Below are 14198 nucleotides of genomic sequence, written 5' to 3'. Positions count from 1 at the left end.
GACACGGTGATCTCAACAATTTACAGGAACAGGTTGGAAGCTTGGCCCTCCCCTCCCCTTCTGCTTCCATAACAAAACAAAATGGGGAACATGGCATCAACAGGAAGAAAAGAAAAAAAAAAACAATTTGTTAAACCATGTCTGACATTTACTGGGCTGGGTTTCAACCCTGTTCCTCAATTCACAATCTCAAGCAAAGTTTGCAACATAAATCAAACGGATTGCTCTGTATTGCATTAGTGGACAAACAGTTGCAATTTCATAACTCAGCAAGTGTCAAAGTTCCAAAATCATTAAAATTACTTTCATCTTCCAAACATTTATGTTCCGGCATCTTCCTTTGCAAATTGCTTTGTTGCATCCCAAAAACATCCAAAAAGCACTTTCCAGTTCTCTTCCCATTACTCAATGAGCATGGTATCTTATAGAAGACTCAAGAGTGGTGAAGCTCCATATATATGCCACACCAAATGATTATTATGTAAATACATCTTTACACGATTCAAACAAAATTATTGTATAATGCATATTGAATAAGGAGTGGAGTGAGCACCTGGATTCGTTCTTAATTACTTCAATAATCAATCAATAATACTTCAAGATCAATAATAATCAACTTCTGACTTGCCAGGTTGAACACATCAACAGATGTGTTAGTGTTGGGGATCTGCAAATCACAAATTAATGTTTCCTTCGTTATTCCACATTCATCCACAAAATCATGTCCTTCTACGAACAAGATACTCACAATCGTCAAAAAGTCCCCAACACGTTTTATTTCGATACAACTAATAATATAATGTAAAAATATGATTTTTGTTTATCGACATACGTTTTTGGCATGCCTTGGACAAATGTAAGTATTTAGTTTCTCCAAGTTTGAACGTGCATGTTCTCAACTAACAAGAAGTGCCTGCACGTTGCTCTCAGAAGGTATTACAAGAGGAAAGCAATCAACGGAAGTAGTTTGGGCAGTCATGGGCAATCACATTCCAGGCTTGTTGGAAGGCTTCCACCACGGATTCGTGCAAAGGCCCCCCCGTTATGGCCATCAGGTTTTGATGCAGCTGAGCCAGATTCGAGACTCCCAAGATCACGCCATCACCATGCTTCTCCTGCCAAAGAACACAATTATTGAGCATCATAAACCAGGAAATCCATTTTCATTGTACAAATATCACTTCGCAGCCCTGCAGTCATGGGTACGGCCACAATGAGTAGTTCAATCAGTACTTGAACCAAATGAGAAACGGCTTTGAATTCGACAAAGCATCCTTTATCCAAACTGCATCTGGTAGACATTTCACAATGAACAAAAGGAAAATATTTGTAAAGCTTGTACACGCGAAAGTCAGCAGAAAGGCCTCACATCGAGTTGTGAGTGGTGTTGGAGCCAGCGCAGAGAAGCCTCCGTCAGTGCCACTTTTCCTGGCCCGTAGGCCTTGTCCAAAGAGGTTTTTACCTTGTCGAGTTCCTGAAACAGCACGAGCTTCCAGTACCTGCTCAAAAACACCCACGGTGCCACCACCATGAGAAAGATGACCAGGTGCCACAAACATAAAGCACTTAAAAGAAATAAAGTACACAATAGATCAAGCAAATTTGGACGCAAAGTGTGGAAAACACAAAGGGTAGTATTCAGTTAGAAAACGGTTTCTATTGAAAGGAAATGACCATGTTTGCACTGAAAACGATTACATGCTTTGGATACAACTGTTGATTACACACACCAAGATGGTGGAATATGTGACAGCTCCACCCCTCCCCCCCCCTTCTATTTAATTGATAGATGGCCCCAAACCAGAATGAATTGAACCATCGACTTTCAAATCGTATATAACAGTGAAGCAGCAAATATCACAATGAAAGACAAATCATTTTCCTTTTCATCCATTCGTTATTGATCAGGTTTCTTGAGATCGTGATCATAAGGAAGTTAATTGCCCGGATCAAGATGTTATACCAAGACCCTCTCATCCTGGTTGATGGATAATTTATAGGTCTCTATTGCATACTTCTCGGAAATCATTCTGTGATTGTGTAATTCTGTGTAATTGTGTAATACATAACGTGTAATTCGGTGATGGTTCACAGACCTCAAAGTAGTATTTTAATGTCAACAGACAATGAACATAAACTTTTAGGATCCTTGATTAGTCATTGGTTTATATCCAATTAGTTATTGGCACCACAAATAAGGGAGTTTCAAAATGATATGAAACTACGTACGAATGCTAAACAGGGCCTTTCGTGCACGTGCTGTTTTATGTGTCTGTGTTTACACTGAATCGGTTTGGCTCACCTGGCACTTTTAACCTTCCGATACCAGCACAAAATGAGCAATTGAAATTGTCTTTTAAACAAAATTTTGATCATTTCGACAAAAGAGTCGCAATTTCAGGACGGCTAACCACAATTGTTCTTTCTGAATGTAAATCGGACACACGGAATGATCAGTGTATGAAACTGAGAGGTGTTCATTTCCTATTCATACAATTAGCGGCGGCAGTGAATATATTTTTGAAAAACACACTTTTACCAACAGATGCAAAATTCTAGTATAATTTATCTTGTGGCCCCAGAACCAAATAAATGTATATATTTATAACAGCACACACATCTCCTGCAGTTCCCACCTACCAAACTTGATTAATTACCTTCGCCACCAAAGGTGGACGCAGGTTACGATTTCACCCCTGTCTGTCTGTGAGCAGGATAACTCGAAAAGTTATGGACGGATTCGGATGAAGGTTAGTGGACTGGTAGGGTGCGTGAGAAGGACGAACTGATTCGATTTTGGTGAAGATCTGAATCCGGATACGAGATTGAATTTTTTTTTTAAGTGATTCTTCACAATTGAGAGATGGGGCCAAAAAAGATATTATAACCGATTTGATTATAACCGTGACAAGAATTAGCCGATTTGATTTTAGTTCAGGTCTGGATCCATAACCGGTCTGTCGGTGGGTATACAAAACATAAACTGTGCAGCCTGGCAGAGGTATGCACTCCATACATTGCTGTTCCAGTAGTAAACTAGAAGGGCACTCGGTAGAGCGCATACCTCTGCCATGCAATGCCTGATCCACGAGAACATATCGGGCCCAATACATTTTTGAAATATCATGCTATATATAGTGTTTGGCACTGTCTCTCAATGGTCAGGAAGCACTTAAAAAAATTAAATAATTCTCATATCCAGATCCGGATTCGAATCTTCACCAAAATTGAATCAATTCGTCCTTGCCACACACCCAACATGTCCACCAAGTTCATCTGAATCCGTCCAAAACTTTTTGAGATATCGTGCTACATATTATTTTTGGCTCTATCTCTCAATGGTGAAGATTCACTTAAAAAAATTCTCATAGCCGGATCTGGATACAGATCCTCACCAAAATCGAATCAGTTCGTCCACGTCACACACCGAACCTGTCCACAAAATTTCATCCGGATCCATCCCAACCTTGTGAGATATCTTGCACACAAACAAACAAACAGACAGACAGAAAGGGGGTGAAAACAACCTCATTCACCTTCGGTGGCGGTGGTAATAACAACATTTTAAACTTACCCTGCACATTGAAAAGCCTCAGATATGTCCTTCCCATTGGTGTTCAGAAACAACTAGCCCAGATAAACAGTCCATTCACGATCCGTCGAGGGTTTCCACTCAGGTCTTGCACCGGTCCACATGGTCTCGTAGTTTGTACGACGAGCAGCTTCCCGTTCGGCGAGCTGAGAAAGTTCTCAAAGTCCTTCGTTGTGCAGAGGCACAGCCCTTTCTCTTCGGAACTTTTCACAGTATTTTCAGATTATTTCAGAAGCTTTGTTAGCCATTTTAAGTCAAGACACTTATCTCTGACACCATATACTTTATAATGCTCTGAACACCCATGTTTCCTGGGGTTTCTGCAGATGCGCGTCGACCATTCTGGGATGAAATGTCATCATGAAAGCGTCGTATTGGATTTGCCTATAATCTGTCGAACGTCAGAGTAAGTCGTTTCAATGGCAATCCAATGGAAGGCCGATATTTCCAAATCACTGCAGAACCTCAAATAGGAAGATGAGGTAATCATCGTTTTGTGATATCGCCAAAAAGTAAGTGTATATTGTTTTTATGCACATTTTAAGCTTATCAGAAGCATAGCAGGTTTGCCTAAGCATCATGGCCCAACGCAACACAATGAGCTCAATACACGACAATGCAATGGGGAAAGCATACACCCCAGACGTTGGGAGCACGCATACCTCTTACGGTAAGTCTCAGCCCAAGCATTGCCAAAGAACCTTCCCTCTGGTGTCTTTTCCAAATCGTTATAAATGTACTTCCCAGTCAGAAAACCACCTGTGAAGAACCACACAAAACAAAATAAAAACACCTTTCAAACCACAATGGTTCTTTGTAAATCTGGGCCAAAAGTTATTGGATACATCGATTTTTACAATATCACTTTGCAGCCAAATTGGATACTTTACAGCCATTTCACAACATCCATCTGAATGAACCCTGCTAAGTCAAACAAGCATATTCACCAACTTCCTCAACAGTAGGAAACCTCATGTAGAGTGTACGATCTATGTTCACAATACCCACAGTCCTTATTCACCCCCTTGCCCTCATCAATACCTTGCAACACCTCCGGCTGCATCTTGTTCTTCATAACCTCTTGTTTGTATGCATTGTCCCATCTTTCAGGATAATGAACACCTATCTTCTTTGCCTTACTCTTCTCTTTTGTGGCAAACCTAATTATCACCATACTGATTTGCTGGGTATGCTACTCATTACCTCCAGGTATGGCATAGCAAAGCTTCATCTAAGACATGACTCAACCAAGTCAGATCTTTGAAAACCAGATCTCATTGCAGGATCAGGTAATTGTGAACTTTTCTGTAAACCTGTGTTGGCCTTAATCTGCTCCTCGGGTCTCGGTACCCTTGCCAAAGGAGAGGGTATTGCATTTCGATCTGTTTGTCTGTCTAGAATGTGCTAATGTGGGCCACAAACGCCACCTAGTGGTAGGCAGGAGTACACATTCTCTTTTTTTAGCTTATTTGAAATTTAAATTCCAGATAAAGGTATTGTCATTGTGCACCGCCCGTCCGTCTCCTATTTCGACTTCTCCGGCCAAACCACTGGGCCAATCCGGCTAAAATTTGGCAGCAATGTTCCGCTCCTGATTGGTAACATTGATCGCAAAGCTCGTTCTGGTCACGTGACTTCAAGTAGATCAAAATGGCCGACTTAGTAAATTCCTTCAAAAATCTTCTGCAGGCCCACCGGTCAGAATGCTACCAAATTTGGGTTACAACACGAGGACAGCGTCCTGATATTAAATTGTGGAGGCCATGCCGATCACATGACCGGAAGTGTGTCAAAACTCTTCTTCTCCAGACCCACCAGTCAGAATGCCACCAAATTTGGGTTTCGACATTAGGCCAGGGCCCTGAGAAGCTACAGGTCCAATGGTATTATTTTTCAACCAAGTACCTCCATGAAGTATGTACAATTAGAATGTGAGTACGTTTATAAAGTATGCATGGTACAATAAGAATGCAAGTCTATAAAATACATCCTATAAAACCAAACAAAAGTCCAGGCGAGGGCATACAATCCTTGATTGCTCGTTCTAGTTGGATCATGTACTGGTGACCATTGTGCTGATCATCTTCCATCACCAGAGCATTGCAATGGCCATCAGTTAAACGAGGCAGACTGGACTGCTCTTTCATCTGTTGTCTCCAAATTTTTCTTCAATTTGTTCAGCAATTATTTTTTTATCAGGTGCGTACAATTTTGTGCATGAATGCTTACTCTCCCACATGCCTCCAGCCCTCTCAAGAATCTTGTCCAAGGTATGCATAAGCTTGAGACAAGGAAATAGCTCACAAGCATGTTGCTTTCTCCACCTGGAAAGGCAATGCTACCTGTGGGAAATGCAAACATTCCACAAGTCCTGCAATATGTCTCAACCCATCCTTTGAAGAGCAATAGCACAATAGCAGGCTTACCTACAATCAAACCCTTCAATCATTTCTTCTGCAGGTGAGGCCAAATTGCAGGATTTCGGCAGAAAAACATTCGTACATTCTTGATTTGTATGGGGCAGCTCGTCTCGGGGAGACACCCTATACATACGTGTACAGTGTACACGTCTCCAGCTGCTTGGCCAAAATCAGCATGGAGCATGCATCCAGCATGGTCTAGAAAACACTTTCAACACGTGATTCATGCACGGCAAGTGAAGAGAACAGACCACAAAGCTTGCAACAACTCATTGATTGGCTCACAAAAACATGACGTAATTGGAAGACACACAACTGACTGGTTGAACACTACAACTGACTCATGGGTTGGGGAGAAAAGCCGGCACAATGGAGCCTCGTTTTAGATGTCGTGTTCGTTATGGGTTGGAGAGGTTTCAGCAACTAGAGCGGTGAAGCATTTGACATGGTTGGAGATCTACGAAGCCCTGAGCTGGCCAAACTATGGCCGATGAGAGGAGAGAGATGCACTTAAACAGCCAGGGATGGAGTTGCAGGGGATCATGTTACGGCATTATAGATGACGTGGATGTGACGAGCGGTCACAAATGTACTTGCCCGAATGAATTTGTCACTGCCCGACAATGTGCACGACTTGGATCAGAAGCAAGCTTTCACAGGGTTCATTGAGGGTCTGCGTCGGAGTGGCGACCCGTCCAGGATTGTGCCCAATAGCCCAGGAGACTGCTTAAGCAGCACCGACGCTCTGTACAGAGTATGGTCCCAATGGATGGATGGATTGAGGGTCATGCCACTGTGCTGACTTGTTTTATTTTAAAATATACACCTTTAGGAAATACACATCGTCTGCATTTTGTTACATCTGGACTTGGGAGTGCCTTCCATTCCTCAATGCATGTTACGACAGATTCCCATGTTTTTAACCATTCATGTATCGTCAAGGAGCTCACATAACCATGCTTGGCCAATCAGCATGGAAGCTTACCACCCTCACTTATGATACTTGGAGCCAAAACTGGAGTTGCCAGCTCGAGATCATTCACAATAGTCACGTTAAGCCAACGTACCACTTTCCCATGACATGTTACACACCACAGTAGAAGCAGTCGACATGCAAGGCCTCCATGTATCCGGCCGACATTGCACTTGGTGCACTACATTCGGTGCACTCGTGATAATTCAATGTGTGTCTGACCAGCAGAGCAAGGCAGATTGATTTTTCCTTGCTGAGCAGATTACGTCGCACACGTGCCAGCCGTTTTCACCAGGTGCCATCTTGAATGTCGAGGGGTATCCTTGTTTTGGTGAATTCTTAGGTTTTTAGGAACCAAATCCCTTTCGTCGATTATAATTCTTCGCTTTACTCAATGAAATCGTGTTTTGCTTTTTATTTGCCGGTTTATCCTATGCTTGTACCTATTTAACACACACTATGCCAGATTAATAATTATCTCTCACCCTGGGTAATAATCAGAATAACTTGTTCTTTGACTTCTCAACCCGTTCGGGACTCTTCGAGACCCATCTTCACAATGATATGAGGTACAGGTTTAAATCAGCATGACTGACACGTTATGCAAAGGAATTCCCAGCAACAGGAAACCCCTATTTCTACAAGTACAAGTGGACTACTAAGTTTCAGTTTTGTACCATCGACGTACCACTACAATGTATGTAGGCAGGAATGATGGACCGTATCCTTGCTCTTCATGTCCTCACCGAACGCAGACGAGAGTTTCGACAGGGGCTGCTTGCAGCCTATGTTGATCACTGCAAAGCGTTTGATTCAGTGAATCGGGATGTCCTCTGGAGGATTCTTGGTCTTCGTGGGGTGCCACCAAAACTGATCAATCTGATATCTGAACTCTACTCTGGTACTGAGAGTGCTGTGAAGTGTGGTGGTACCATCTCTGACATTTCCAGTTGTTACTGGAGTTCGTCAGGGGTGTGTACTGGCTCCCACACTTTTCAGGACTTGTATGGACTGGATTCTAGGGAGGATGTTGGAGAGATCAAGCTGCGGTGCATCGTTTGGGAATGTCAAGATCTCTGACCTTGATTTCGCAGATGATGCAATCATCTTTGCGGAGACTTTACATATCCTTTTGGGGGCCCTCGAGGTGCTGAATGAGGAGACGGAGCCGCTGGGATTACGCGTTTTCTGGGTCAACACTAAGGTCCAGGCTTTCAATGACATCTTGGATGCTGCTGTCCTGTCTGTGTCTGTTTCTGGTGAGGGTGTTGAGATCGTGGAGAGATTCACTTACCTTGGCAGTGATATTCATGTCTCTGCCGGCTGTGAGTCAGAGGTCAATCGACGTCTGGGTCGGGCCTGGGGAGTCATGGATTCACTGGATAATGGGGTGTGGCGCTGCCGATACCTGTGCGGGAGGACGAAAGCCCGAGTCTTCAGGTCCTTGGTGCTTCCAGTCTTGCTCTATGGATGCGAAACTTGGACTCTGACCAAGTATCTGAGACGGAGACTTAATTCCTTTGGCACCAGGTCTCTTCGGAGAATCCTTGGCTATCGCTGGTCAGACTTTGTGTCCAACGAGCGGTTGCTGAGAGAGACTCAAATGAGATTTGTTACCTGCATAGTCCGTGAGCGTCAGCTGTGGCTGTATGGACATGTGGCTCGTTTTTCTGACGCTGATCCTGCTCACCAGATTCTCTCATTGAGGGAGCCTCGTGAGTGGAGGAGGCAAATGGGCTGACCACGTGCCTCGTGGTTGCAGCAGGTTGATCAGCATCTCAAGGAGATGGGGATGGGCCTGGCATCTGCCTGGGGGAAGGCCAGACGGAGTCCCCTGGAGTACCGGCGGAAAGTGGACGCAGCGACGCGCTGCTCTGGCGCATGCTCCCATACCTGACCTGACCATCAACGTCCTTATAGTACACCACATTGGTGAGTGAATATTTAGTCGAGTTACATTTATGAACATCATTATCATCATCATTATCAAGTCTCCCCTGGTATCGTCAGTGAAAGCGCACGGCCCCAAGGAAGTCAGCAACTCCGACTAGATATCTCCAGAGATCATAAAAAGAATAGATGTTGAAGTTGTCTATATTGTGTGAGCTGAGAGCAGGTTGTGATTGGATGAAGTACAGTGTTGGGTTCAAGGCAACAGCATGGGAAGAGCGGGTCCTGAGTTGGATTGAGTTTGTGTTGCCAAGTTTTTTTGTGTGGGGGTGGTAACTGGAGCGGAATCTGGTCGTGCTCCTCTGGAGGGCAGTAGAAGGGTTTGTTTGGACGGATGGATAATGGAGTGTGATTCAGTGAGTATTTTGTAGTTCTTCTGTGGTGGTGATGTGATTGTGAATGCTTTTTCCAAGATGTGTTGAAGAAGATGTTGTGGTTTGTTGCGGGTGAGTTTTTTGATGTCTGGGAGAAGGTAGGTAATTGAACAAGTGGTGACGTAAGTGTTCTGGTGTCTGGGTGGCATCAATGAAGCATGTGCTTCTGATGTCAAGACTGACATTACATTACACATCATCAACTTATTCCCCATCAGTGGGTCCTGCATCACTGCAGCACATTGTACCAACTTGGCAAAGAGGCACAGTTTGATTCTTCGTCTTCTTCTCCTCCTCCCATGCTCAGTGCCGTTCTTGAGCAACCGGTACTGTACTGTATGACCGGTAGTACACCACATACTTCCAGAGGTCATTTATGAGCCTGCCACCATAACTGTAAAGTCAAGTATTGTGCTCAAAATAGGTTAGGAAAGTTATAGTTTGGCTTGCAAGGTTTTAGTACATCCCCTTTTTAGTTTTCATCTGGAATCCTACGGTAATTTGAGAAGTGCCTGCTTGTTTGTTTGACTTATTTGCCCTCCTAAACTGCTGGACTGAATTAGTTGAAAACTGGTTGTTGTACTCTGGATGTGCCCGGGAGGGGTTTTTTTGGTGGTGAAAAACAAACCATACTCTCATGGGTTCAGGGTGCAGGGAGAAACCCAATTCTCCGATGTAAATGTGTATCGTATAGCACCGCTCGTGGTGGGGTGGATATTACAAGTCATCCCATCAGTAAATGTGGCAGAACTGACACATCAATAAGGACGGGTTATTCATGAGTTATAACATGTATTTTACAAATCAGGCATTGCACTGTGACCTCATGAGTCAATGAGTCAATTTCATGAGTGTTCACGAGTCAATTTCACCTGCCATTTCTTTCAGCCTAATTTGCTCGACTATCTGAGTTGTCAAATCAGGATCTGTTCCCGAGGACATGGCATCCATCTGAGGGTGGATGTTTTTGCCGTTCCTTCCTAAAGAGCATGAGTTAAGCTTCCAAACTCCTCGCGAGCCATCTCAAACCATGTTCGTGTGACAATTGTTAAAAATAATGTTGGGTAGTCAATCTAGTCGGAAAAAAAAAATTTTGAGATTTTTTTTTTCTACCCTTATTATCAGTATTTCTGTCGATATGTTTGTCTGTTTGTCTGTGCTTGTTGGCTGCTCTTAAGCACCCTAATTCTGGACATTTCCATCTGTCTGTCTGTCCGCGAAACTTTGGTCAAGCCGAGGGGCTAAACCACTCAACCGATTCCAATGAAATTTGGTCGGTAGGACCAATATTTCTGGGAATCATGTGCTTTCGAATATGGGACCCCGGGCCCTAGCAACGGCATAGCAATGGCCCTTTAAAGTGGTCAAAAAATCGAAAAAAATCAAAAGAAAAATCGAAAAATCGAAGCTTAGAGCTCTGTGCGCAATCTATCTAGCTCCCTTCATGCCAACTTGCAACCCTAACAAAAAATATTTGTAGGAGGAGATAGGTTTTGGGCGAGTACATGTCGAACATTTCAGAAACGGTTAATTGCGAATATCTCTAAGGCCTAAGTCCCATTTGCCACGGCGGCCGTGGGGTCTCCAAAATCTACGGCCACTAGCAATTATACGGCGGCCGCAGTATTTCCACGGTCACACAATGTAGCAGTCACATATGTTTTTTATTTTTCGGGTAGCCGCATGGCGAATTTAGAAATTGTGGAGACCGAAAACGTGGGGGTGCCGTACGGTCTTTGATTTGATGTCGCACGGTGACCATAGGGCGTCGCTGCGGCGGCCATAGAATTTTCAAGGCAGACGCAAGGTGCCCGCAAGGCGACCGCAGGGGGCCCTAAGGCGAACGTGCGGCCAGACGGATGGTAACGAGTGGGTTTAAAAAAAAAAAAATTTACCACTTTTTTTTTTTGTTTCGGCTTGTCGAATTGCTACAGCGAACGTAGAAATGAAAAAAGTTATAACTCCGCGTTATAATTCCACGGCGACCTTACGACCTGTAAAATATAGCCAAACGGCATAGGGCCACCCTGAGGCCACCGCAAAAACTCTGCGGCCGCCGCACGTTTCTGTTAATTCAGAGGGCGTATGGCTGCCGTATCCTCGCCGTAGAGCAAATGTGACTTAGGCCTAGGTCTTAGAAATTGTGGAGACCGAAAACGTGGGGTTGCCGTACTGTCTTTGATTTGATGTCGCACGGTGACCTTAAGGGGGCCCTGCGGCGGCCATAGAATTTTCAAGGCAGATGCAAGGTAGCCTCAAGGTGCCTGCAAGGGGACCGCAGGCCCTAAGGGCCCTAAGGCGAACGTGTGGCCAGACGGACGGTAACGAGTGGGTTAATTATTTTTATTTTTTTTTACCAGTTTTTTTGTTTCGGATTGTCGAATTGCTACGGCGAACGTAGAAATTAAAAAAGTTATAACTCCGAGTTATAATTCCACGGCGACCTTACGGTCTGTAAAAGATAGCCAAATGGCATAGGGCCACCCTGAAGCCACCGCAGAAACTCTGCGGCCGCCGCACGTTTCTGTCAATTCAGAGGGCGTACGGCCGCCGTATCCTCGCCGTACAGCAAATGTGACTTAGGCCTAAGAGAAAGAGTCTGATTTCGATGAAACTTGGGTGAAATGTGTACAATGTGGCTAGCATGTACACAAAAATGAATGGTTGCTATGCACACCTCCGTTGCTCAGCAACAGCTAAAATACTTTATTGTACACTTATTGTGGACTGTACAAAAAAAAATCAATACCTCTGAAACTGGACCTCCGAGGGACGTGTATTTTTTTGTTCCCAAAGAGAATGTCTTACAGCCCAATATAAAAAAATAAAATCTTTAGCGAATAGATAAATTGAATTACCAGGGCTGCCATTTGTTAGAGTCTCTTTGGAAACACGCCTGAAATTCCACAAGGCGGGTTTCTGGGCGCAAACTAAGAGGGCTGTGATAATCATATTTATTGTGCTAAATTGATTGATAGCATGTACATGAATATCGGCGAGTCGCGTCGGCCAGCTTTCCATCTAGAGCGAGCAGCCATGTCGCCTACCGGCTTGTCTGTTTGTATGTCTGTTCGGTCCAGTGCTCCGTTAATACGATGGCGATTTCGATGAAACTTGGTTGGTAGGTTCATACCATGACCTAGTTGTGTGCAAATGAGAACTGTTGCTATGGACACCACCGTTGCCTAGCAAAGGACCTTTGAAATTTTCAAAAAAATCTCAAAAATTAATTTTTTCGAAAATCAAAAATTGGGCCACGAGTGACTGTGGGCAGTACATTCAGCCATATTGTCAAAAACTTCCAGCCGGATCCTATGAAAACTGTCGGAGAAGATAGACTTTGAATGAACCCTGGTCGAAAAAAAAACAAAAAAAAAAAACGAAGTTCGTTATATCTCAGACTATGAGTCAGATATACATGAAACTGGTATGGTAGGTTCATGGTATGTCCTAGTTATGTGTGAGAAAGAACCGTTGCTATGGACCCCTCCGTTGCCTTGCAACGTCTGATAAACCTCTAAATGTGGGGGTATTTTAACGAAACAAACAATCTGCAGCATTAACCCTTGAAGCTAGAATCATTAATTTTCTTGTGCTTAATCCTCAGGTCATTCCCCATCGAACGGGCCCATCGCGTCAGGTTCTATTGGGTAGTCGATTACCCATGTCTGCCTACCGGTTTGTCTTGTTATTCTTTACTATGTCTGCCTCAATGTATTATAGCCTGCCTACCTTCTTAACTTTCACCTTGTAACACTCAAAACAAGATGTCTTACACAATTTTAGTGCCTTACGCCGATCCTTAATAGCTCTCCTGATCTCTTTATTTAACCACAGTGGTTTCTTTCAATTCCAATTTTAACTTTCATCATCATGATGTGCCATCTTTGATCTGAAGGTTGGTTGTGATAATGTGCCAACATTTCTGACTCAGCAGTTCTTCTAACATCCACGTATGTCTTCATTCCAGCCACATTAACCTCTGTCATCCTCTCTCTTTGGTCCTGTATAGCTGGACTTCCAAGATGTTAAGGGCAGTCAAGGCATGGCCGGCTGGATCCTCTGAAGGCATGGCCGGCAAAATGTCTGAGGACATCTACTGAGCAATGCTGTTCAAAAACTACACACTGGTCCTGACTTGATATAAAAAATAAATGTTGGTACTATGTCTAATGGTGGGCAAGATGGAAACACATTCATTGTTGGTCTGGTTTGTTGAAACGCATGGATTTTCATTTTGTTTTTCACTGTTAGAGTCTCACCCTCATATCCATCACTACTTAATACAGTTCATGTTACTCCTAAATATTTCCAGATAGGACAGAAAAGTAATTCTTGCTTGGACGATTCTTCTTTTTACCTTACTGATGCTCTTCACATCTTCTGTGAACCGACTTACAAAATCTTTGTATTATTTTACTTGATCTACTCGTGTATTGTTGATGCCCAAATTGAATTGAATTATATTCATCTTTGTAATGTCCATGACTTTCATTTTCTTGCTATTGATGTTCTTACCGTACTGTTGATAGGAGGCCTGCAGTCTTTTTCAACGTCTCTTGCACGCCACGTTCTGTTTGAGCCAATCGGAGTGGATTGGTAGCAGATCTTATGTTTGTAATGGTATGTCATTGGTTGTTTCACATTCTTGATTTCCAATTGCTTCCTGTATCATGTATTCACTGTGCAGCGCAAAGTGAAAGGTAAAGGAGACAACGTGCATCCTTGTCGAACTCCTCTCTTATCCATCATTTTACTTCCTGTTCTTCAAGGTTTACAAACCACTTTTACTTTGTGTCGTTCTTCAGTTTATTCTATATCCTCCCTACACCCTTAAATGCCTGCCACTAGTCTCTGGCTCCCTGTCGTAAAACTGAAATACAAATCAA

At 43.5% G+C, this 14198-nt stretch overlaps 1 protein-coding gene across 1 annotated transcript in view; it reads right to left on the bottom strand.

Annotated features, from left to right (window-relative positions):
• Positions 1 to 212: 212 nt before the first annotated feature.
• Positions 213 to 14198, bottom strand: part of LOC147025928 (aflatoxin B1 aldehyde reductase member 2-like) — a 33176-nt gene continuing 19190 nt past the window's right edge. Inside the window, exons 4-6 of the mRNA XM_085880838.1 lie at positions 4255 to 4351; positions 1370 to 1499; positions 213 to 1115 (exon numbers count right to left, since the gene is read on the bottom strand). Of these exons, the coding sequence (XP_085736964.1) occupies positions 954 to 1115; positions 1370 to 1499; positions 4255 to 4351 (389 nt within the window). The 3' untranslated portion in view covers positions 213 to 953. The remainder of the gene's footprint in view (positions 1116 to 1369; positions 1500 to 4254; positions 4352 to 14198) is intronic.

The sequence above is a fragment of the Eptatretus burgeri genome, chromosome 5 (genome assembly GCF_056783735.1).
Source record: "Eptatretus burgeri isolate ZD-2024b chromosome 5, Ebu_testis_v1, whole genome shotgun sequence".
In the NCBI taxonomy this organism is placed as follows: Eukaryota; Metazoa; Chordata; class Myxini; order Myxiniformes; family Myxinidae; genus Eptatretus; species Eptatretus burgeri.
Note: the sequence above shows the minus strand (reverse complement) of the source record. Positions and strands in the feature narration are given on the sequence as shown.